At 44.1% G+C, this 26,047-nt stretch overlaps 2 protein-coding genes across 6 annotated transcripts in view; both read right to left on the bottom strand.

Annotated features, from left to right (window-relative positions):
• Window positions 1-8,380, bottom strand: part of TTN (titin) — a 371,903-nt gene extending 363,523 nt beyond the window's left edge. The window contains 2 exon segments of the mRNA XM_048484469.1: window positions 5,684-5,787; window positions 8,182-8,380. Coding sequence (XP_048340426.1) covers window positions 5,684-5,774 — 91 coding nt within the window. The 5' untranslated portion in view covers window positions 5,775-5,787; window positions 8,182-8,380.
• Window positions 8,381-13,434: 5,054 nt separating this feature from the next.
• Window positions 13,435-26,047, bottom strand: part of CCDC141 (coiled-coil domain containing 141) — a 191,334-nt gene continuing 178,721 nt past the window's right edge. For 4 of the 5 annotated variants that reach the window (XM_048486086.1, XM_048486089.1, XM_048486087.1 and 1 more), the window contains one exon: window positions 22,824-24,737. In XM_048486086.1, coding sequence (XP_048342043.1) covers window positions 24,476-24,737 — 262 coding nt within the window. In that variant the 3' untranslated portion in view covers window positions 22,824-24,475. Of the gene's footprint in view, window positions 13,568-15,511; window positions 15,678-15,763; window positions 15,894-15,994; window positions 16,150-22,823; window positions 24,738-26,047 lie in introns of those variants that run through there. The other variant, XM_048486091.1, reaches the window with a different exon arrangement.

The following is a 26,047-nucleotide window of genomic DNA, read 5'->3' as shown; positions in this document are numbered from 1 at the left end:
CCATATCTGACAGGTATTAAAATAGATAAGATTATGGTCTGAAAGTTGGAAGTTCCCATTTCAAATCACAGCTCAGAAACAAATTTACTAGGTTAATTTACCTTCCTGTCTGTAAAAAATGGGGTAACCACCAACATTGGTGCTAAGGCTCTGATTGCTTCAAAATGGGCTATATTATTCTTATTAGTGTTTAAGATTCTTTTCAAAAATTCTTTTCAATTTTTTTAGATTCTTTTCAATTCTTTAAGATTCTTTTCAAAAATTCTTTAAGATTCTTTTCAAAAATTCTGGTTTGACCTGGTTTAATATGTAACTTGCAATTCTAATATATAACAATTATATTATATATATTATATCTAATATATGCAATTCTAATATATAATAATATATAATATAATATAATAATATATATAATTCTAATATATAATATATGCAATTTTAATATATAACTTGCAATTCTATTTATGTTTATATTATCCTAGGTAGAGAAAACCGTTTTAAATTTTGGAAGGAAAAAAACACAATACAACGAAAGGAGACAACAGTTAAAACAGGAAAAAAAAGTTATACTTCCTGTGACTTAGGATGCCAAGTTCTAGGAGAAAAAAAAAGTATTCTCAGATTTTATTGTATGAAAGAAAAACCAAACACTGAATGGTTCTTCCCACACAGCAGAAATAAAACATCCTGCAGACATTTTAAAATATCCATTTTGGCTTTTTTAGTTTGCACACACCAAAAACAGCCAGCCAACAGCACTGTCAGTCTAAAGAGATCTTTTTTCCCACCTGCCGCACAGAGCTCTTGTCAATTACACAGTTGCGCCCGCCATTTTGTGTGCTACTGCAGAGGTTCTCTATACCTCTGCCATTTGGTGAAGGTTTTCCACGGAGGTTTCCTCTGCTTGCAGCAGAGCCACCCATGATTTCCGTGTAAAAGTAGATGAATAAAGTTGGTTTTGCCTAGCGATCCCGTGCATGTGTCATGTTTCCTTTATTTGTTTTCAGGGGATATCTGTGAAGCTACGATGACACAAATGTGCACATATTGCAGCTTCTCTAATCGTGATGTCATAGCTTCGCAGACATCCCCTTAAAAACAAAAACAAAGGAAAAACGACATGTGCACGGGATCACAAGGCAAAACATTCATCAACTTTTTACATGGAAATCGTGTGCAGATGAGCTGCAAGCTGAGGAAACCTCTGTGGGAAACCTTCAGAGAACCTCCGCTGCAGCACACAAAATGGCGGGAGTGAGAGGTGAAAATGAAAGGAAGAAGTTGGGCAGGAGAAATAAAGCATTTCCTGTCTGCTTTTGTTTGCTCAGCAGGCAGGACATGTTTTCAGCCCAGGTTATGGAGGGAAAGATCACAAGTTTAGCCATTTTTGGAAAAAAAAACCGAGTTGAGAGAAATAAAACATTTGAAGATGTTTTGGGGACGAGAGCTGTTCTGACTTCTTCCTTAAAACAGTTTTTAAAACATCCTAAGGGCATTTTATTACTGCTGTATGGAAATCACCAATCACTGTCAGACCTGTCTGAGTCAATGAAAGAGTTTGGAGAAAGGGGGATTCATAACACCTTGCCATATATGGGTATACTGCCATAAAGTCTACCCTCCAAAGTAGCCATTTCTTCTGGGAGGTTTTGAGAATGGAGCCTGGAATGGTAGGGTTGCCAACTTCCTGGGAAGGGTGGGTTTGAAAATCTTCCAGAATTATAACTGCTCTTCAGACTACACAGAAAATGGCTGCTCTGGAGGATGGATGTAATTATACTGAGATCTCTCCCTTCTTCAAACCCCATCTTCTCTAGGCTCTACCCTTAAATCTCCAGGAATTTTCCCAGCCCAGAGTTTGTAGCCATGCTAGGGAGGATGGAGTTTGGGGAGGGGAAGGACCTCAGTGGAATATAATGCAATAGAGTCCACACTCTCCGAAATAGCCATTTTTCCTCCACAGAGTTAAGGCCTGGAGATCACCTGTAATTCCCACAGATCTCCAAGCTCCATTTGAAGTTGGCCACTGTAGGCTGATTCAGACCAGGAAAATAACAGCAGGGGGCTTAATCTTGATCTGAATTCGGTCCCTGCAATCTTGATAATAAGGCCTCTGCAATCTTGATCTGAATAAGGCCCCTGCAGTTGAAAATTGTTCAGGAAAACACTCTTACAAAGGGACAATGACTCTAGTTTTTGGCACTGTTTATGTATGCATTATCTTGTTAGTTTCTGACTGTAAAGTGCATCAAGTCACAGCTGACTTAGGGCAACCTTGGCAATTGGCTTTCAACATACGTGGGAAGCGGAGGTGGTTTGTCATTGCTTTCTTCTGCACAGTCTTCTTTAAAGGTCTCCCTTCCAAGTACTGACCCTGCTTAGCTTCCAAGATCTAACCAGATCAGGCTATGCCAGGCTGCCTTCCCTCCTTTCTTGTTTTGACTACATTATATTCTAATTTCCATAATCCAGTTTTTTCATCCCTTATATCTTTCTGGCTGTTTCCATACGCACGCAGAAATGCAGCTCCACCGACATGAGGTGGAGGCTCGGAGACCATTTGCATGATATCGTGCGAGCAGCCCCAACTTGCTCCCCTGCGGGAGAGGTGGCTCCACATTGAGCCACCTCTGGGTTGGCCCCCTTTACTCACCTTCCTGTCCAGCGTCGCTCTGGAGGACTGCAGGGATCCACCCAAGCTGCCCTCCGACCTCCAGGGGTCAGAGGGCAGCATGGGCGGGTCTCTGCAGCCGTCTAGAGCAACACTGGACAGGAAGGTGAGTAAAGGCGACGGGAAAAGTGTTGTTGTTTTGCTGGCACGGTTCACACCGCACCGATGGGAAGACGCCACTTTGCAAAAACCTCGCTAGTTGAGCAAGGTTAAAGCAGTGCCTTTGCGCCGGTCCGGGGTGGCCAGGACGGTGCTGCTGCAATGCAGCAGTGCCTCCTATGCGAACAGCACCCTAGGGATGATGTCTTTTCTGTCCCTAGGGCGCTGTTAGTTGGGTGTGCAGAAACGGCCTCTGGGTTGTTGTTGCTGGGTTGTTGTTTTTTGCATTGTTTTCTAATTTTGCAATCCAGTTCTTATTACACTATTGTGTCTTATACTGGTCCTAACACATTGTTTTACATTTTGTAACCCACCTTTTCAGTAAGAAAGGTTGACTATAAGTAAAATAAATAAAATCAGACACAGAAAATCCAAGTCTTTGTAGGGGCCACGTGGGAAACACAGTGACTTGCAACATGTGAATCCAGTTTTGGCTGGCTTAAAATTTAATCATGGCTTCTTGCCAGTATATGATTACAAGCAACATATTGCCCATTAGTCATGTGTGAAGGGCTGACAATTCCAACTTGGGAAAATTCCTGGAGATTTGGTGGCAGTGCCAAGGGAAGGAGAATTTTTAGGAGGGGAAGGAATATAGCAACAATATGGTGCCATCTTTCAAAGCTGCAATTTCCAGGAGAACTGAGTTCTGTAGTCTGAAGAACTCCAGGCCCCGCCTTGAAATTCTTTGTGATATGTATTCTGAGTCATGGAGTATTTTTATATTATGTTTGTTTCCAGTAAGATGGCCCTGAACATATAAATATGCAGCATGATCTCATTGGGCTTGGCTTGCTCTTGCTCGCTTGTACCACATCCAAAATAGGCCTTGCCGCCATTTTGAAATCAACTTGTGGCACCTCACTGCAATCAGGAATCATGTTTGTTGGTATGGGAATTTGAATTTGGACCGTTTACATATTTAATACAAGTTTAAGATGTACGAGGTTCAGTGGTGCAATTTCCATAGGCCTAAATTGCCGTGGTTATATTTTATAGTTGCAGTCTACCTGTTGGGGAGAAGTGGAATGGTCATAGTGCAGCTCAGTCTCATCAAATCTCGGAAGCTAAGCAGGATCGCCAAGGAAGGCTTTTTCAGAGGAAGGCAACAGCAAGCCCCCACTGCTTAATCACTTTGCCTTGAAAGCCCTTCACTCAAGTGACCATAAATTAGGTGCAACTTGATGGCCCTTATGTACTTAATCCACACATTAACTGCCAAACCTACATTTAAACAGCTGATCGCAGTTTCAGAATGTGTCAGCCAGATACTCTTCAGCAAACAGATTTACTGTCTGGACAGTCTGGGAATGAAGGAAGAAGTAGAGGCAGAGGTGGGATCCAGCAGGTTCTCACAGGTTCCCAAGAGTGGGTTACTAATTATTTGTGTGTGCCGAGAGGGGGTTACTAATTGGTGATTTTTGCCTTAGTTACGCCCCTCCTCTCAGCAGTAGCGCACAGAACTTGAAGCAGTCTAGCAGGAGGTGCACCAGTGTGCGTGGCAGCCTGCGCCTGCGTGCATTCGTTTCCCGCCCAAGGACCGGCGCAGTGGCTGCGTCCTTGCCACAGCCCCGCCCAGGAATGCCCCACCCCCGGAATGCCCGGTCACGCCCCCATCGTGCCCCGCCCAGCCCCATTGGCGCTACGCCACAGTTTGAATCCCACCACCATGGGAACCTGTTACTAACATTTTTGGATCCCACCACTGAGTAGAGCAGTGGTGGCGAACCTTTGGTACTCCAGATGTTATGGACTACAATTTCCATCAGCCCCTGCCAGCATGGCCAATTGGCCATCCTGGCAGAGGCTGATGGGAATTGTAGTCCATAACATCTGGAGTGCCAAAGGTTTGCCACCACGGGAGTAGAGGGTCAAAACCCTGATGCCCTTATCATCCTCAGAGGCCTCCTTGCAGGTCCCGGTACCATAAATGCTTTATCCCTGACTGTTTAACTGGCTAGCAAGTCTACCCGATTCATCATAAATTTCTGCTATGTGGGAATTCTGCACAGGAGAATCCATGTTCCCAATGTGTGTGTGTGTGTGTGTGTGTGTGTGTGTGTGTGTGTGTGTGTGTTTATAAAGTGCTGTCAAGTCACAGTAAACAGCAAGGGGATTTCAAGGCAACTGAGAAGCAGAGAGGTTAGCCATTGCCTTCCTCTGTGGGGCCTTTCTTGATGGTCTCCTTTTCAAGAACCTGCTTAGCTTCCTGTATCTGAAGAGATCGAGCTTTACCATGCTTCCCTCCCTCTGTTCCCAGTTTCTCTTAGAGCTAAAGCCTAGTTAAGATGGAATGAGAAAGAAGAAAATCTGCCTTATGTGGTCTCCACTAGCATGCTTGGGTATTTACATACATACAAGTGGGTGGGGTGGAGGCCACAATAAAATGTAAGGAGATACATAAAACAAAATACCCTTTACATTGGTCTTGCAGGCATGCGCTTGAACCAATAATCCCCCAAATGGCACCTACAGATGTGTTTCCTGGCTCCAACTTGTTTCTTTCCAAAGTACCTAATCCCCTAGCCCAAGAGTTCATTCTGAGTTTTCTCCATTTCATTGGAGAAGGCGGTGTTGTATCATTTGAAAATGACTTCCTCCATCATAGGAGCCTGTTTGGTGCTGTTAAATTTCCCAACATTTTGTGATTGGAATCAGCTCCTGTGACAGCTGTCTTGTGATTGGTCCCCCACCACCAGCCACTTGGTGGATGCTAGGAAAGGTGCCAGCGGCTGCCACGTTGGGGATTAATTGGGGATTAATTGATGGATATATCATTTGACCCAACCCCTACATGGAGATAACAGCAAAATCAAGGAAATGACAGTTGTAAACTCAGATGTAAAGTCTTACCACTAATGTGAGCCTCAAAGGTTGCGGCACTACCCTCCAGTGCCACAACACTTTGTAACGGCTGTGTAAACGTTGGTGCTTTTGTCGTCATCTTTATAGGCACTCTGAAAAGAAAGACAGAAATAAAAATTGGATGTGAGATATCCATCTGTTTCATAATAATTACATAATTATTTATAATAAAAAACAGGTGCTATTTTTTGTTTCCTTTCACCTGAACCAACTTATAATCTCATTGCCTATGGCATGGGAGACCTGATTCAATCAAATATTTAACAATCACTTTGGCATTATTTTTGCAGGGGGGGGGGGGCGGATTAGGTCACAAATATTTCCAACATATAAAAGTACGCCCGCTTTTGTGATAATTGTATAGCACAATTATTGCTCTAGCTCAAACTCCACTTCTGATTAGAATAAAATCATGGAATAGCGTCATAGAATCATAGAGCTGGAAGAGATCACCAGAGCCATCAAGTCCAACTCTCTGCCATGCAGGAATATACAATCAAAGCAGTCCTGACAGATGGTCATCCAATCTCTGTTTAAAAACCTCCAAAGAAGGAGATTCCACCACCCTCTGAGGCAGCGTATTCCACTTTCGAACAACCTTTACCATCAGGAAGTTCTTCCCAATGTTTAGGTGAGATCTCTTTTCCTGTATCTTGAACCCATTACTCCTTGTCCCAGTCTCTGGAGCAGCAGAAAACAAGCTTGCTCGATCTTCAACGTAATTAGTAAAGTCAATAACTATTGCCAGAGTCTATAAGGGAGCCATGTGTTGATATAACTGTGTATAACTGTACACTTCTTTTCTAATGTGGATTCTGCCACCCCTTTACTTTATGACCTTGGGTGCACTGTTTAACCTCTTGCCAATCCAAAGATGTGAAAAAAGTGCAACATAAAAATATCATCTTTAAAACTGTCTGAAATGCTACTATCATTTTCCTTTTTTGCTGTAAGGAACCACTTCTTTAAAAAGCGACCATAATGTAGAGGAGCATTTTTGAAGTGTTAAAAAAAGTTTCTTTTAGAATGTGGAATAAATATGAAAAATACACAGGTCAAAAACTAAAGTAAAATGTAAATGTAAAATGCAAGCAGCCTAGTTGACTTCAGGCTATTGAAAGCGAAGGCCAACTTTGAAATGTGAGCTAGGATATAAGATAACAACTGACACTGACAGTTTGAACAACTGCAGGGGGAAAGTTTGTTGATGTAACACGACTTTACTGTCTGCTACATATCCATAAAAGAATAATATGAATTGTTGCAATAGAATATTTGTTCATCTAGGATACCTATAACTTTAATATTATAATATCATAGTATGTTAACTTGGTTACGTAATCTATCAAGTGGAAAGGTCATTGTATCACCATCTGTCATAAAGTGATAGACTCAAGTATCAGAGGTTGTAATTGAGTCTGATATAACCAAAGAGAACATTTAATCTTCATTTAAAGATTGCTGTTCGTTTTGGAAATGGACACATTGCCTAATAATTCATTAAGTTCAAATAAGAGAACTAATTTTGATGGTCTACTATGGCCTGTTTTGGTAGGTCATTTTTGAAATAGCTGTAGTTATGAATTCAGATACTGCAAGTATATCTAGATAAAATAATCAAAATGTAGTTTAACAATAAAAATAGCTAATCTCATTGTCTTTTGGGTTATACATGGAAATCATAAGTTCTTTGCAAACGTTGACTGGTTCCAGATTCCTTCTAAGCACTATAAATTGCTTTAAATTAATCAGTTGACTTTAAAGTGCATTTCGTCCAAACCTTGGTTTCATCATTTGGTAAACAAACTATTAAGCAAATGCCAGCTAAACCCAATTTCTGGATCTTCATTGGTCATGGATATGTTAGGCATCAAAATGTTTAAATATCCTTAGTGTACAGGGGAAGTTTCCTGTTTTCCTAATTGTGATCTTATAAGGCTTTTGTATTATTAGTGTTTCTAAAGGTATGTCTCTGAAATGTCACATTCCAAAAATAACCGCACTGCTTTTGACTGACAGCAGGCAAGTGGTCCAGGCTTGCCGAGTAATAGATACCCCCGCAACTGATTCCCTTAAAAAGTCATCAGCACCCAGCCAATACCATGTGGGTTTTATCAGAGCTATTCTGGGAGAGTCTCCGTTTATCTGTAAGTAACATAACCTTGAGCACTCCCGGCAAGCATTAAAAGTTAACCAGACATTGCAATAAGCGCTTTCCCCCAAACATCTGAAATAGTAGTCCATCCTTAAAAGCCATTTAAAGAAACTATTAGCCAAGCATAGCAAAGACTTAAATATTCACAGCCAACAAGGCATCGATATTTTAATGACAAACCTGAACTCCAGTTTAAAAGAACCACACAGAAGTGCCATTTCTACCTCCCCACAGCAATTTTATCTAGCAGACATGCTTTGGGACAGGCAGGACATAGCAATGGCTAGCTTGACAAAGAGACAGAGTCAGTTGTTACAGACATGCTACTAACCTGGTTTCACAAGAGTGCCTAACTGGTGTGGGCTGAGCCCAAGCGGCAGTTCCTTAAACAACGTCCTTATCCAGAGTATGGTTTTAGACAATCCCAACATGAGAATGGTGGAGCCTCTAACATAAAAAAAAAACAAAACTACACGGTGGAGACGGTGTAGTTTTGCTTTTTCTTTGCAATCCCTACACCCGAGGCGAGGCTGGGAATGCACGACTGCTCAGAAGTGCTAACATGGTTGTTTTGCTTTTTATACCCCAGATCTGCTGACAAGTCTGCCCCTGACACCTCAGCGGCTCTCCTGATTGGCTCTCCAAAAGAAAAAGAGCCTTGAGAGAGAGGATCCACTTTATGCAATAGGCCACCTGTTTGCTTGATTGGCAGGGCTAATTTTGGGCCCTGAAGAGAGAGGCCGCACGCCGAAGACAGCAACCAGTATGTTCAGGAACAAGAGAGTTGAGTAGGAAGTACAGTCATCGTATCTGATGCGATTAAGTGGTTTGGTTCCTGGATGTAAGAAAAAATGGGGGTGTAAAAAAGAAAGGGACAGGAGAATGCTAATATTTATTTGAAGGGCAAGAAGAGTCAGCTCACTTAAGGCCTCTGGCAGTGTCAATCAAGCAAAGCCTTACAAAGACTTTCCCTCTGACCACCAAACTGCAACCAAATGCAATTGTCAATCTCCACGTCCAGCAAGTAAACTGATCTCATGCCATTTGGCTTTATTGTACTGGTAGAATATATTATTTCAGCTCTAAAGGATATTGATGTTTTGTGTAATGTTGAAAAGACTGGGACTTCTTTTTTGAAAATAATAGAGGTGCTTCTTCCGACTTGTCTAAATCATGCATGCCTTTGTTCAGAACATCTGCCATCGTAGTAATGGTGACCTTTGGTCAACCACAGAACTTGAAGTAATTTTATTTTATTTAGTTTTATATACCGCCCTACCCTCGAAGGTCTCTGTTTTTTTGCACCACTCTGTAGAAATCTTAACCTGCAGAAACTGTAGAAAACTGGATTATTGTACCAACCTGTAGAATGGGGGCAAATCTTAACCAATTAACTAATTACTGACCAGTTATTATTTTGTTTGTGATTGGGATATTGGATGCTTTACATGTACACTGGAAACCTAAACACTGGATTCAATCAGAACACAGGGGGCCTTTCCTCACTCTCTTCGATCCCCCCTATGCCGCGTGCTGCTCTCAGCGCGCGGCATCCCTGGCGTGCTCCCGGGCATCCCCACGGACGCTCTGCGCGGGGTCATCAAAAGGCGCCGTTAAGAAGAGCGCCTGGGATGCCGCGCGCTGACGGGGCGCGACAGTAGCAGCGTCGGGGCGGCTGCGCTGTTGCCGCCCCTGTCGTGGGGAGTGCCGGGGGACCCTGCGCTACTCTCCTCAAGTACCACGGGGCTTAAGGTAAGTGGGGAAAGGCCCCCTGTTGGCCCTGAGCAGGCCAGTTTCCGCACAGCTCCTCTATGCTGGATCAGTGTGCAGTTCTCTTGGCAGGGAAAACCTACAATCTGACTTTGTACCAAGAAACCAGCTATAGATCAAGTTGAGAACCACTTCCATCAATATCCTGACACACCTTGGAGGTGTCTGCCAGTCTCCAAGGCATGTTTAATGTGATCATATCCCTTGTCTAAGGGCCTTTCCCCACTTTTCCTTCTACCACCTTTGCTGCGCGCTACTCACTGCGCAGCTGGGCTTCCCCACGACCCCACGCTCTGCGCGGGGTCGTCAAAAGGCGCCGTTTTGAGGAGCGCCAGGAATGACGTGCGCTGAGGGGCCGCGAGAGCGGCAGCGTCGGGGCGGCTGCGTTGTCGCCACCCCTGTAGTGGGGAGTGCCGCGGGACCCTGCGCTACTTGGCCCAAGTAGTGCGCAGCAGAAGGTAAGTGGGGAAAGGCCCCAGGAGATACTTCATCCAGGCAATGTGAACCATTTCCAGGTATAGACAGCTGGTATTGCTAATCCAAAACATCCATTGATAAAGGCAGCCTAATTTATAATCTACCCAAGATGAGCCATCAAGAGGACTCACATTCATACCCACTTCTTTGTCAGTATGCTAAAACTGTCCAGACATTACCCCACTTTGGAATATCATACTGAGGGGTCACATTTTTATAAGTCTTGAAGCAAGGTGAGAGGAAAATGGCTGCCTCTCCTAAGACTTAGGTGTCCAGCTAGAACATAACATTTAAATTTCTTCTGGATCACTTTTATCTGTCTGTACCCTGACAGTTCACCTAATAAAAGGAATGACTAAAAATATTCATGGTGGGTTTATGTGTGGAAAAGACGGAATTAAGTCATAGGGTTTGGAGCTTTTTGCATATACAGTGAGTTAAAAATAAAATATGTCAGCTTCTTAATAACATTTGCCTGTGAACACACAGTGATTAAAATGTGTAATAAGAGATCTATTGATGGAACATGAATGAATATCTATTATGTCTTGAAATTCACATTTTCTTTCATGTGTTTGTTGCTTTGCTAACAAATCAACTCTTCTGAGGAACAAAAAAAATAGAATGGTCTTTCTTTCCATCTATTATTTGGAGAAGGGGAAAAATGAAATTTGCAGCATTCTTTTCAAGCAAGTAATTTATTTCTTTACTTACAGACAGGTTACATTTAATCTTTTAGTTTATTTCTCATTACATAGTTATGAAGAATGTTAGCAGGTCTCATTTTATGCTTTTGCAGAAGAAAGAATATAGGAAACAGCAAGCATATTTGGGGACCAGACATCTTTTGTGAGACACAAGTGAAACCTTTTATCCGGTTCTTCTCATCTCATACCTGAAAATCAGTCACTGGGTAGAGAACAGGCACGTGTGCTTTTCGTGGTGCCAACTTTCAGAATACCTTCTCAAAGGCTCATTCCGCACATGCAGAATAATGCACTTTCAAACTGCTTTCAGTGCTCTTTGAAGCTGTGCGGAATGGCAAAATCCACTTGCAAACAGTTGTGAAAGTGGTTTGAAAACGTATTATTTTGCGTGTGCGGAAGGGGCCACAGCTTTACACATTTTCCCTCACCCTCAGCAGCCTTATATAGAGGCAGGAACTCCTATTGTCTCTCGGGGATATTGCTGGAAGTATGACCTCTGGTTATGTTCTCCCGTTCTTCCTTGTAACAAGTAAGAATGTTCCACCTATGAGGTGATGTTATTATGTGAGTTTCCCATGTCAACAAACCAATGATGTGGAACGGGAGCAGAAAAACGTAGACCGTGATAATGTCAGGTGACAAAAATTGTGTTCCTACATGTTATGGAGAAGAGAAGAACAAAATACAAGGGTACCATTTTTGCCTCCATTCCCAGAGCATACATAATGTACAGTTTTATGCTGTACTGAAATTTGGAGAAGCCCAATGTAAGGAGCAGGAAAGGAACTTTAATCTTGGAAAGCATAGTTGAAATAAACACACTATTGAAAGATCACAGTTAGAAGAAGAAGATGAGGAGTTTGGATTTATATGCCACTTTTTCTTCTGTAAGGAGACTCAAGGTGATTTACAAGCTCCTTCCTTTCCTCTCCCCAAAATAGACATCTTGAGAGGTAGGTGAGACTGAGAGAGTTCTGAACAAACTGTGGCCCTTTCCGCACGGGCCATATATGGCTCCCTGGGGACGGCAAAAACGCCGTCCCCAGGGAGCTGTTCGCACAGGCGGCGCTGCTAAAACACAGCAGCGCCGACCTGGCTCCCCTCCACCACCCCCAGGGTGGCGTTAGGCCGCCTCCAAAAACCTCCCTCCTGGAGGGAGATTTTTGGAAAACAGCGCATTCCCGCCGGCGCGGTACGAACGGCACCGTTGGGAACATGCTGTTTTCCCCATCCCTCTCCCACTCACCTCGTCGTCCCGCGTCACTCTACTGGACTGCTGAGACCCTCCCTCGCTGTCCTCCGACTCCTGGAGGTTGGAGGGCAGCGTGGGCGGGTCTTAGGAGTCCAGTAAAGCGACGAAGGCGACGAGGTCAGTGGGAGAGGTACGAGGAAGAGGCGGCTCCGTGCAGAGCCGCCTCTCCCGCGCCGGCCTCTGTGGGGGCCACTCGCACACTCCCGTGTGAACAGCCCCCCCCCTCCACTGGCAGAATTCCTGCCAGTGCAGGGGCGCCCTTTCCGCAGTGCGGAAAGGGCCTGTGACTAGCCCAAGGTCATCCATCAGGCATACAGGATTGGGAAAACAAATCTGGTTCACCAAATAAGAGTCCACCACTCATGTGGAGGAGTGGGGAATCAAACTTGTTTCTCCAGATTGGAGTCTACCTGCTCTTAACCACTACACCACTCAGGTGAGAGAGAGATTCTGTTGTATAGCATGTCTGAAATAATAAGTACCCTAGTTCTCATTTGTTTTATATTTTCAAATGTTTAATTTGACAAGGCATTTTGATATCCACTGTTTACCTAAGAATTGGAAGATTTCATATTTTCTTTGTTAATTCTTCTTTGTTTAAAGGGACGGTGACGAAAGCTGTACCACATGGCCTGTGAACACACAGCCCAGGAAGTTTTAGCTCTGTGACCTGCAGTCCATCACCTTTATCCCCTTGTAGGGGATCTTGATGATATATCAATTAGATTTTCATTGGTATGTCTGTAATCTGGATTTTCCAAGTAACTGGCAGCCTTGAGATTCAGATTTCTACTAACCAATGAAACTCTCAGGTTGTTTTTAGACCATTAGCTACCTTTTAAAGCTTACTTCCTAAAGTGGATGATGACATTGTGGCCCTTTCCACACATTACTTTTAAAATATTTCCAGGAAGGAAATGAAACGTTTCCTTTGTGAAGTTCTGCATTGTTTCCCCCCCCTTTCTGCAAACGTTTTAGGTGACCTGTGTAGAAAGGGACTGTATTAGTATAACCCAGTTTGGCAGCAATAGGGAAGAAAATATATTAAGGCACAGGTGTCAAACTTGCGGCCCTCCAGATGTTATGGACTACAGCTCCCATCATCCCCTGCCAGCATGTTGCTGGCAGAGGATGATGGGAACTGTAGTCCATAACATCTGGAGGGATGCGAGTTTGACACCTGTGTATTAAGGAATGATGGATGACTGGAAGTGAGGGCTGAAGAAACATTCATTTCAGGTAACAGTGTTCAAACACATTCATGCGATTACTATGCACAAGAGAAAATTGTGAAATATGCGATGTCTGCTACATGGAAGTGTGGGAATTCTGAATGTTTCCAGCAAGACGATGAACTCTTTGGGGAGGCAACTCTGAAAATCCTGGTGGCTCTGAAACTAATGTCTTGAACTGTAATTGTTGGTCAAGTATATCAGTCTACGACTTCCCACTCTTCTGTTGGTGGTCTTGAGGTGCTTTGGGGGTGGTTTGGTGGGCAGCGATATGATTTTCTGCAGTCAAAAGAAACAAACAAGTAGGGCCGTCAATTCTGAGCGAGGAAATTCCAGGAGATTTGGGAGTGGAGCTTGAGGAGGGCAGTTTCAGTTCAGACCTCACTGGGGTGTAATCAGAGGTGGGATCCAGCAGGTTCTCACAGGTTCCCGAGAGTAGGTTACTAATTATTTGTGTGTTCCGAGAGGGGGTTACTAATTGGTGATTTTGACACGTGATTTTTGCCTTAGTTACACCCCTCCTCTCAGCAGTAGCGCACAGAACTTGAAGCAGTCTAGCAGGAGGTGCACCGGCATGTGTGGCAGCCTGCGCCTGCATGCATTCATTTCCTGCCCAAGGACCGGCGCAGCGGCTGCGTCCTTGCCACAGCCCCGCCCAGGAATGCCCTGCCCCCGGAATGCCCTGCCACGCCCCCAGCGTGCCCCACCCATCCCCACTGGTGCTACGCCACAATTTGAATCCCACCACCATGGGAACCTGTTCCTAAAATTTTTGGATCCCACCACTGGGTGTAATTCCATAGACTCCACCCCCACCCCCAAATCAGCCATTTTCGCCAAAGGAAGAAATCCAGATCTCTGAAGTCTGGAGAACACTTGCAATTCCAGGACCCTGGAGGTTGGCAGGCAGCCTTAACTGAGAATGGCCCAGCTCTTACAATAGTACAGAAGGAAGTAAACCTTCACAGGGTACAGTACTCTTTCAGACAGGAGCTGGGTGGCCAGCTGGCTGTGTGCTCTTCTGTATCGGTTCTTATTAAACACAAACCCTCTGCAGCAAACGGCACCAATCTTTCTTCAGTATTGTGAGGTCACCATAAGCAATCTGTACCAGCACTGCCCGTCCTGATTGCTGAGATTACTTTAGCAGGTATATTGTTTTAGAATACAATGGTTGCGATCCAAAGAGCAGTTACTTGCAATTGGCTCCTTGCAATTGGCTTATGTGCTATACCAAATAATTCTGCACATGATCGCTTCAGGGGCAATCTTAGGGGAGCCCCAAGTAGCCATGGTGGGGTTTGAAAACCCTGCCGCCTGCGTAAAACATTGCACAAAGACCTTTGGATCTTGCTTGTTTTTTTGTTTTTTTTTGATGGGCACTTGTTTGGATTTTTAAAACCGCATGGTACTAAAAGGAGAGGGACTGTGTCAAAAGCTCTGTCATGTGTTTCATTGCTCCTCTTAGCAGAGTAAGTGAAGCTTTCCTCCAATCTACAACTGTCCTCTAATGAATCTAGAGGAAACATAGGCCCCTTCCGCACACGCAAAATAATGCGTTTTCAAACCACTTTCACAACTGTTTGCAAGTGGATTTTGCCATTCCGCACAGCTTCAAAGAGCACTGAAAACAATTTGAAAGTGCATTATGCTGCATGTGCGGAATGAGTCCTAGAGTTGGAAGAGGCCATATAGACCAATCAGTTCAACCTCCTGCTCAATGCAGGATCAGCCTAGACCATCCCTGACAATGAAGAAGAAGAAGAGTTTAGATTTATATCCCCTCTTTTTCTCCTGCAAGGAGACTCAAAGGGGCTTACAATCTCCTTTCCCTTCACCCTTCACAACAAACTCCCTGTGGGGTAGGTGGGTCTGAGAGAGCTCCAAAGAACTGTGACTAGCCCAAGGTCATCCAGCTGACTTGTGTTGGAATGCACAAGCTAATCTGGTTCACCAGATAAGCCTCCAGAGCTCAAGTGGCAGAGTGGTGAATCAAACCCGGTTCTCCAGAGCTCTTGACCACTACACCACGCTGTCTCTCAATGGAAGCAACTCTTCCACTGGAGGGAAAAATGCTCTCATCAGAGGAAGTTGCCTTGAGCAGGAGGAAGTTTAAGTCTCAGCCTTTCCAGAACAGAATGGTAGGACACATGTCTTTGAAAAAGAAACACTTGGATGGCCATTGCAGTACTTGACAAGACAGAAACCATACACTGAAATTACCTTGTAGACCAGTTTTTAGTCATTTGCCTTGGACCTCTCAAACGGTGAGAATCCTGACCTTGTAATGCTTCAGGTATGGCAGGTTTCATTTTTTCTGAAAAACTGGCCCATTCTTGCTTTGATTTAGCCTCGGCTACATTGGAAACCTGTACATTTGTATTCTTCCCTGAAACAAAACGCAGACGTCAGCCAGACCGGCATCAAGGTCTCCATTTATTATACTAATGTGTCTAATAATGCGTTCCTAGTTACCGATTACTCTTATGGAAGCTGAGCAGAGTGCCTCCCCAACTTCATTAGCGGCAATGCAGATATATTTTCCGGCATCATCGAGGGAAGCATTCCTTTTAAAAAGGTAGTAGGTGTCTCCCAATTTCTCAATCTGTAGAAGGATGAAATATCGACAAAGGGAGATTAGTAGTGCGAAGCCGAGACATACGATGGTCTTCCCGGACGGAACATTTACAAAACCTTCAGACGTACACTCATTTCGCTTGCCGCCACTCTGACACCGTCTTTTGTCCAAGTGACGTTTGGCCTTGGTGTTCCATAGACAGTGCAGCGGAGATTTAAATCATCTCCCTCTTGTATTGTTGCATGGTCAAATGTTCTTGCAAAGTTCGGATGCTTTCCTTGTACTAGGGGGAAAAAAGGATACGTTCTGCTTGAAATCAGTGTGAAGGAAATGAAATGAACCTTGAATTTAGTCATACGGAGAAGGTTAAAAAGCTAGACTTGAATTAGAGTTGCCAACCTCCAGGGTGGGGCCTGGAGATCTCCCAGAATTATAACTGGTCTTTAGATTACAGAGATTATTTCCTTGGGAGAAAATGGCTGCTTTGGAGAGTGGACTCTATGGCCTTATACCAGAGGTGGGCAATTATTGTTTCCATGGGGCCGCATAAGAAACAGAAAATATTGTGGAGGGCCGGGCCAAAAGACAGGGGGGCGAGGCGCTTTTGAAAGCCCCGCAGAAGGCGGCAGCCAAGGCAACCGGCTTCTGCGGGGCTTTCAAAGATGCCTCGCTCCCCAGCACGGCAGGGGGGCCAGTCAGGGTCATCCAGCGGGCCGGAGGTGGCCCGCGGGCCGTATAATGCCCAGGTCTGCCTTATACCTTGCTGAGGTTCCGCCCCCCTCCCCAAATTCTGTCCTCCCTAGGATGTAGTCCCAAATCTCCAGGTATGTTCCTATTTTGAGTTGGCAACCCTAACATCCATTCTTGTCAGTCCCCATCTTATCCATTTATCCTGGTTTTTCCAGCCATGCAATGAAAATTTCAGAATTCATGCGCTGTGTTAAAAAACAAAAATGAGCAAAACAACAACAAAACCTTCTCAATGGGTAGAGAAAGCGCACACTCAGGGGTGCCTGCTCATGCAGATCTCATCCACCCTTCTCCTCCTCCAGTCCAGGGACCTCTGAAAAACTGATACATGGGCCTACATTGACAAAAAGCCATGTGAAGAAGAGTTGGTTTTTTATTCCATTTTTTTGTACTGAAAAGAGGCTCAAAGCATCTTACAATCACCTCCCCCATCACACACACACACACACACGAGGCTCCTTGTGAGGTAAGTGCAGCTGAGAGAGTTCTGAGAGAACTGTGACCGGCCCAAGGCCACCCAGCAGGCTGCATGTGGAGGAATGGGGATTCAAACTCAGTTCTCCAGATTAGAAAAAGAGTTAGGATTTATACCCTGCCTTTCTCTCCTGTAAGGAGACTCCTTTCCCTTCCTCTCCCTACAACAGACACCCTGTGAGGTAGGTGCAGCTGAGAGAGTTCTGAGAGAACAGTGATTGACCCAAGGTCACCCAGCAGGTCTTTTTTTTTTTTTTGCAAAAGGAAGAGTTCTGGGGAACTGGAAAGCTTACACACTGTTTTGTGTCATTTTGGTTGGTCTTAATGAAAGGTTATTATGTGGGCTGTGATTCATTTTGAGTGTTTTTCCTTTTCCTGTCCTTTGTCTTAGCATGGTGTATGTGTGTGTATGGGGGGTCACCTTCTACAAATGCTCATGGATATTTAACAGATCTAACAGGAAACAATTAGCACCCCCTGAAGATCCATCACTGTGCCATTCTGGGTCATCAGCATAACAAAGGACCTGGCCAAACAAAAACTCGGGATGGTTCCTTGAAAGGAAAGAATGAGAGCATTGAGACTTGGCAAGAGAGGCCTAAGATCACATATCCTGCTCAGCTATGCCTTGGACAAGTCATTTCCCCCTTAGCATGAAAATGTTCTGTACACTGATTGTTATAGAAATGATGAAAATCATTTTAAAAAATGTGTGTATTACCATATTTTGGGATAAGTCAAATACTTACTAAGATACAAAGACCCTTCGAAAATTATGGATATGGAATTTCGTCACAATTAAAGACATAAGAGGACATTATTGAGACGTATTGGAGGCATAATAAGTGAATGCTGCAATTGAAACCATTGTAAGCTGTATCTTTGAGGAATGTTAAGGAGTGTTTTGCACAGTTAGTTTTGCACTGATTTTCACTGTTATTCACTTTATTGTTGTTTGTTATGCACAAAAATATATATAAAAAGCGGTTGATGCAACGCGTCTTTGTATCTTAGTTGGTATTAACCTTGCATCTAGTGATTGATTTATAAGTCGAATACTTCTTAGTTAAGCTCTACTTGGACTTAATGGAGCAATACTTCCACTGGTAGAGGAATAGTTGGGCAATAGTTGACCTTCACACTCCAGACCCCCCAACTTTGCCCCACCATGCCATTCACCAGGGTTTCCTGACCCCACATCTACAGAATTGGGGGAGGGCTCAGTGTACTGCAGTGGGTGGTGGGAAAGTCCAGTTCCACCAGATTTGATCTGTTCACAGTACTAATTATTTAATCCTTTTTCATGTCCACCTTTACACATAAATGATACTAATGTGGAAGCAGAATCATGACCACCATTCCACCTGACTCTTAATGTAATGTTTTTAACTTGATTTCATTTATTTTATTGTGTGTAATGTTGTTTTTGGCCTATTGTGTGTAATACTGTATTTGGCCTGGTGTACACCGCCTAGAGCCCTTTGGGGGTGGGTGGTTTAAAAATTTAATAAACAAACAAACAAACATAATGCCAACTGAGTTGTCCCACTGGAGTTCCATAGTGGGCCCATCAGATCAGCTGATTTTCAAAAGGCAGGAAGTATTCTCTTGAGTCAGGAAGGAGTCACAATCCCAGGCTTAAGCTGTCAGTCAGCACAAGAGGGAGTTTTCTGCTTTGCTATACAGCTAAATGAAGGGCTGAGGCTTTTAGCGAGAGGTTATGACGTGTTACCTTTTGTTCTCTTGACACAATGCCATCTAATGGTAGATTTTGCCCTTGCTCTGCTAACCCCTGCTGAAACATTGGTTCATTTGGTTGTGGTGGGTTTTCCGAGCTGCGAGCTTGGATCTTGTTCCTCGTTCTAGATCCCAGCCACAGAGGCAGGCGAAACGTTAGGAACAAGATCCACCAGACCACAGCCACACAGCCCGGAAAACCCACCACAACCAGTTGAATCCGGCCGCGAAAGCCTTCGACAATGCACTGGTTCATGTGTTTGTCCATTGTAGATGTTATGTATGGGTAAGCATGGATTTATGGGGAACTGTTCTCTGAGCAGTAGACTGAAAATCTTAGTGGTGGGGGTTGACCAAAGAACTACTGTATCTGTAGTTAAGTTCCTATTCTCTGTAGGGATGCCAGCCTCCAGGTGGGGCGTGGAGATCCCCCAGAATGTCAGACTCTCCAGATGACAGAGATCAGTTCCCCTGGAGCAAATGGATGATGTGGAGGGTAGGCTTTACGGGTTTGTCCCCCACTGAGGTCTCTGGCCTTTCCACATGGCCATGCTGGAGGTTGGGTCGGCATACATGACGCTGACCCAACCCCCCCCCCCCGGGACCGTTCGCACGAACTGTCCCGGTAATGAAAGGGAAGACTGTGCCGCGGAGCGCCATCATCCAATCGACCTACCTTCTCTGCGACCGTCCAGCACGTCGCCAAGGCCAGGGGACATGCCCCCCCCCTGCCCTGCGCGATTGCTCCGGAGTCGCAGGGCAGGATGTGTGTGTCCCCAGGCCTCGGTGACGCGCTGGACGGTCGCAGAGAAGATAGGTCGATTGGGCAAAGGGGGGAGGAATGGCTCCTTCCAGCGGCTGCCGTTCGCACGACAGCGGCTGGAAGCTGCCATTTTCCCAAAACCTCGCTCGGGGAGCGAGGTGGGGAAATGGCGGCTTCGTGCCACTGGGGAGGAACGAGGGCGGCTTCCTGGGGATGGCGTTTTTGCTGTCCCCAGGGCTCTGTATTTGGCCCGTGCGGAAAGGGCCTCTGTCCGCCCCCCCCAAAAAAATCTCTAGGAGTTTCCCAATCTGGATCTTCCAACCCGACCCCTTCATCCCCCACCAGTGGCCAGGGGAGACCTGGAAACCCTTGTTCTCTGCAATGAAAATATGGGCTGTGTATAATCTACTCCGTCTATTTTTTTTTCTCTTTCTGAGTGGCCTGTGGGCCGTAATAAAGGCTGACAGCGACAGACTATTGAGAAGGTTTGTGAGGAAGAATTGCAGTGCACAATTGTTGCAGCTCACAATCACTGATTCACAGTGGTTGTAACACTAGTGGTGCACACACAGTTGTATTAATTCTTTTATGGAGGGGGTGTGGATCCAAATCACCACAGTACATAGTGTTACATGTAGAGTTATTTTTAGAAGAGTTAGTTTTTATATCCTGCGTTTCTCTACTGTCAGGAGTCTCAAAGTGACTTACAATCATCTTCCCTTCTCCCTGCCCCCAGGCACCTTGTGAGGTGGGTGGGGCTGAGAGAGTTCTGAGAGAACTGTGACTAGCCCAAGGTCATCCAGCAGACTTCATGTGGAGGAGTGGGGAATCAAACCCAGTTGTCCAGATTAGAATCCACCGCTCTTAACCACCACATCATGTTGGGTCTTACTATCACTATGTTTCATGAAATAACGTTTTCCTGAAAGAAGGTTCCCCTACAATGACATACTAATTGTGTTAAGTGAAAAGCACATTGTACACAACTAATAGTGTATAATTACTGCTGATGTTATTATAGGTGTGATATCAACATTTCTGATGGAAGGTCTTGCGTAAAGTATGGCTACGTGTTTAGCTAACAATGGTGGTACTATTGGGGTGTATTCAAACATCCATGGAGTTCAAATAGTAGAACTTTCCTTTTTCCTGCTTCAGGGCACTGAATGCCACCAAATGTTGATATTTGAGCTCAGCAGACCCTCAGGAACAGCTTAAGGGGCAAAGTGGGTTTTGCAGTAGGCAAGGAAATTGGTCGAAATCACTGTTCCCTCTTTTGCAAGCCAGAAGTGTAATTCCACTGGAAGAGCGACACAACTGGATACAAATCATTATGGCTGCGTATTTTAGGCAGAGCTGTAACCCTCCTGATTCATGTGAAAATAATATATGACCATGAAGAAATGAAATCGTTTCAGGCTAATTGGGCTGCTACTAATGAAATCACTTAAAACTTGTAGAGAATATCTTAATAAGATCAAGTGGCCTTTTCCTCTTTTTACTGAGGTACAGCCAGAGCCATAAAGGAAAATCAGATACCCTCATCATATTGATCTACAGAAAGTTATCTTATTTATGCATTCGCTCTACACTGGAAAGCGATAAGCCGTCTGCTATTTGGTATTGACAAATGAGCCCGAGAGGACTCAGGACAGGTGTTTAGGCCTCAGAACAGACAAACCACAAGACTCTGCTATAAGCTAGGAATAATCTGGCAGGAAGAGACCATGGAATTGTTGAACGAGGATAGCATCTTGCATTGTGTAACATGAAAGGCTATCATTAGTTACAGTCATGTATGTGAGACAGACAGACAGATGGTAGGTAAGTAGGAAATTTAAGCAGATTAAAAGGTGTTGGTACACATCACCTGTGAGTACAGCCCCCTCAATGTTACATATACACACTTCATTAGGGCCTGTAGGTGAGAAATGTCAACTCCTTAAATACCTATGAAGCCTTAAAGATATCTTGATTCTCCAGTGTGGAGGCTTAGAAAGTAAAACTCTAACCATTGGGTAAAAATCTAGTTTCAGTGGCTACAAATCAGGATGTATTCCACCAATGGACCACCTGTTCGTAGGTCAGTCTAGAATTATGTTTTTTTTTAATATTACTAATTCTGCCAATGACCAGGGTCTTTAAAAATAGTGCAAATTACAACCAAAGCAGAAGTAACAAACGGCACAGATCTCTTTCCGCTGGCAATAGGGATGTGTGTGCAGTTTTACTTTGAAATGGGTCTCTATGGAGACAGGACAGATGACAGAACTCTTTAATCAGTGCAGTGCAGAGGTGTAGTGAGGGGAAATGGTGACTGGGGCAACACCTGCTCCGGGCGCCCCCCCCCCCCGTGCCCTTGCCCCCAACCCCGGCACTACCTTGCACTTCACTTACTTTAGGCGGCGGCGGTCCCGGACAGCCTGGCGGGGCCAAGGGGCACCTGGTGGGGTGGGTCGGAGGGGGGAAGGAGGAGGGGTGTGGGGGCCCCCACATGACCAAACAGCAGCCCGCCCGAGGCATATGTCCCCATATGTCCCTGTGGAAGTTCTACCTCTGGTGCAATGGCATTTTGCCATGTCTGTTTTCTTACAAGAGTCAACGCATCTTTGGAGAGGCACTTTAAATTGAGGAAGAGGCATGGGAGGGGAGGATTAAACACTCTCTTCCCCAGCAATCCTTCCCCGAACCTTCAAAGCCACCGCCTGGGGCTGCAAATTAGCCTTGAGGCAGGGTTGATTTGTGTCAAGCCTATGGCTGCAGCCAGGGCAGCACAGAATTTTTTGTGGATCACGTATAAAACCTCGTGTACAAAAGGAGCATTCCTCGCAGATATGCCTTTACAAAGCAGCATTTCTCATGCCTCTGCTGAATGTAATGGAAATGTATTCGTTGAATGAGAACAGTTTGTATACACATATCTCTCCTCACTCCAATTTCTTGGCCTCAAGGATGTATTTCCTAGAAACCTGATCTTCTTTCACTTTTGCATATCTATAATAAATCTTCAGCCAGTTGGCTAAAAACCCTCTTCACTCCATCTTCAGAGCCCCCCTGCCATTTGAAACAGAGATTCTTCAAACAGCGTGCTGTGTGCTTGACAATTTATTTCCATATTGTAAATTTATTTCAAGAGATTGAACATATTTTTCCTCATAAATTTCCCAGAAAGAAGTCATTATTCAAAAGCAGCAAATTATTCTCCAAGAAAAATTATACAAATGCTTATCAACCTTTTCTTTTTTCCTTTTTTTTTGTTTAACTACAACAGTACAATACATGCCTAGCTTTCTTAGGAAATAAAAGGAATTAATGGTCATTAACATGTCATTTGGCGACAAGTGAGAATTTATAAGTGAGCTCTCTCTTTAAAGAGCATCATTTCTTTCCTTACCTTTGTTGAAACTGGAAATATATTATTCTATAAATCAAAGATGCTATGTTTAACAGGCAATAAAGTCTAATAATACATTGTTGCAGGAGCCTTCGTCTTTCAAAAATAAAAAGAAGTGCAAAGATCAAGCAAATTCCTTGTCAGCAATGCATTTTCAAATTCCTCATATTAATAGTGTAAGGCAGGATTCCCTAATGTGGCACCAGTAAGCATCATGGCGCCTTCTAGCATTTCACCTAGTGCCTCCCAGGGTCGGTACATTGTAAAGTTGGACTTGCTATTGGCTGCCCTCATTCAGATGAAAGGGCCTTCCACTGGAGGATCAGGAAAAATGAGTAAGCACTTGGGCTTTCCTTAATCACTGTGTGGCTCCATTTCCTCTTCAGACCTTCCTTCTTCCCAGGAGGTGTGAGGAGGGAACCATTGCAGTTGACTGACTTCCTGTGGCAGCCATTTCGTGGTGGTGCTCACCACCACCCTCTCAAAAGTCAATAGGTGCCTGACAGCTCAAACAGGTTGGTGAACTCTTATCTAAGAGGACCCTTTGCTCTACATTTTATCATGCTGGACACAAGCATTTTCATCCTTTTAAATACAGTCCTGGATCCCTTGTTTGAAAAACCTTTAAGAGCAAGTCAAATGCTAAGAAAGCATTTGTATAAACCATCATTTTACCTTGCTATCCTGACAAACTGAGGCGCCGTCTGAAACGGGCAGAAGTCAGTACTATAGGATTTGAGCCATGAGATTTTCCTGAGCGCAAGCTCCATTGAACAGACCTGCGGAGGATTCTGAGTAGACCTGCTTATGATTGCTCAATTTATTTCTCTTGCAAATGTCTCCTAAGTTGTGTTCATGATGAAGCCTTAAGGAAGGCTATTATGGTTTCAGCTTTATTTCCCCCCGCCCCATTTACCTCATGAAGAAAATGATACTGCCCTACCTTGTAGAATAATTTTAAGAGTTACTGTTAATTGTTTCTGCCTTTTGAACATTTGAAATATGCTACATAAATCCTAAGAATATAAAAAGTTGTTCGTTCCATTAAACAGCATGAAACACGGGGATCCCAGAAACACAATCAAGCTAACCTGAAACGTACATCAGAAAAATTCCGCTCAGGAACACAAACAGATAAATTGTAAAGCACCCATAATGTATTTGTTAAACAGTAGACGCCCTCAATTTAATACCCGCAAACAAAATCATTATCCACAAAATCAGTTCTTTCATGGTTCTTGTCTTCGGTTCTAAAGCATTTTTATTATTTCGGAGCTCAAGTCTATCTTTATACCTCTCTTTCCCCCTGTGTAACGTTAGTATGAAGGAATAACAACATCCAGTGTATCTGTGGTGTTAATATCAACAGCACTATATTCAGAGTGAGTCATAAGCCAGGTGAAGTGAGGAGATGCCGCGGAAGCCGATAACCCTTTGCTGATGTCTCCAAGAGTGAAACGTTAAAAACATCCACGAAGTCAGTGCACTGTGTTAAGCAAACAGCTGGTAGGCAAGCGATACAGTCAAGTAGAGGGCGCACAATATTATCCAGTCGATCCTCTGTATCGGTGGCCTGTTACCTTTCACTTGCAGGATGGCACTGGAGGAGACCGTGCCATTAGAATTGTTAGCCCGAACCACATAGAGGCCCGCGTCTGTGTCATACACCTTCTGAATGAACAAGGTATACTCTGAATCCTTGTGTGAGAGCTTTAAGTGCTTATCTCCAGTCACTTTCTGGCCTTTCTTGTACCTGAAGTAGAGAGTCAGTTTTCAAGTCAGCTTAACACAAAAAGGTTGTCGAAGCAAAAATAAGCTGCAATGTTGAACAGCCTCTTAGCAGGCCGTGACAGGAAATTAGCAGCAGTGGCAATCGCTAGCTGTGGCTTCTCACCTCCCCATGTTTTAAAAGGTGGAATCGGTTTGCTTACAATTCAGATTAGCTTGTGTCATTTACAAGGAGAGAGTTTTAGCAGCAGGAAAGAGATAAGTTTGGCAGCATCTGCACTCAAGAGCGGCCTCGGAGTCACTGCTAACTTCACAAAGGCCCAATTGGAACCTTGTTTTAGTTTATAGGCACAAATTTTCATTTTACTCTGAAAAAAGGGAGTCAAGACTTGATTTCCCTGTTCTGGATCAATTTATGTTTCCCCTGATTAATCACGCTAAAAAAGAGAAGAAAATCAGGCCTTATGGCAGAAGCTCATGTGATTTGGGGACTGTATTCCATTATTAAGTCTTCTAATGTTTTGTATCTGTATTGAATTCATTTCAAGGGGTCAAAACCCATTTACTCTCTGGAATCCAGCAACTGGGTAGACCACCAATTGGCAGGCTGGGGAATATAAGAGGCAAGCTCTCAGACTGCAAGTGCCAACTCCTTTTGTGGATTTTCCACCCCTATCTGAACTTCTTATTTACCACTTGCAACATGTCATGCTGCCAAAATGCAGGTGGAAAATGCTGGTCCATCCCCTTTTTCTGCTTCCTGCCCTGCACTGTTAAGATATCCTTCCAGGGAAAAGAAATAAGTTGCATTCCAGATAAGTTAATTTCTCTCTCCTCTCCCTTTTAAAAAGAATTCCCAGGATGATTTTCCCTTCACGTATCTGAAGCAGGGCTGCCAGCCTCCAGGGGGTGGCTGGGGATTTCCCACTATTGCAACTGATCTCCAGGCAACAGAGCTCAATTCACTGGGAGAAAATAGCCCCTCTGGAAGGTGGACTCTATGGTTTTGTGCCCCATTGTCCCTCCCCTCCTTAAACCCTGCCCTCCTCAGGCTCCACCTCACAAAAAGCTCATATTGCAATAAATGTTGTTAGTCTTCTGAGGAACCACTGGAGTTTTGTTGTATTTTTCTACGACAGATTGCTAGCCTTTGGCAACCTTAACTACATGCCCTTCTAACAGCTGTTTGTTTACATACTTGATTAGGTTATCAGATATAAGCTTCCTGTTGTTTTTCTACATAAGAATACACTGCACTGCCACTGAGTTTCCAAACTTTACACTTATTGTGAATGTTTCTTCTCAATTTTTGCAGAGGGCTGAGAAATATCACCC

The sequence above is a fragment of the Sphaerodactylus townsendi genome, linkage group LG02 (assembly GCF_021028975.2).
Source record: "Sphaerodactylus townsendi isolate TG3544 linkage group LG02, MPM_Stown_v2.3, whole genome shotgun sequence".
NCBI classification, from domain to species: Eukaryota; Metazoa; Chordata; class Lepidosauria; order Squamata; family Sphaerodactylidae; genus Sphaerodactylus; species Sphaerodactylus townsendi.
Note: the sequence above shows the minus strand (reverse complement) of the source record. Positions and strands in the feature narration are given on the sequence as shown.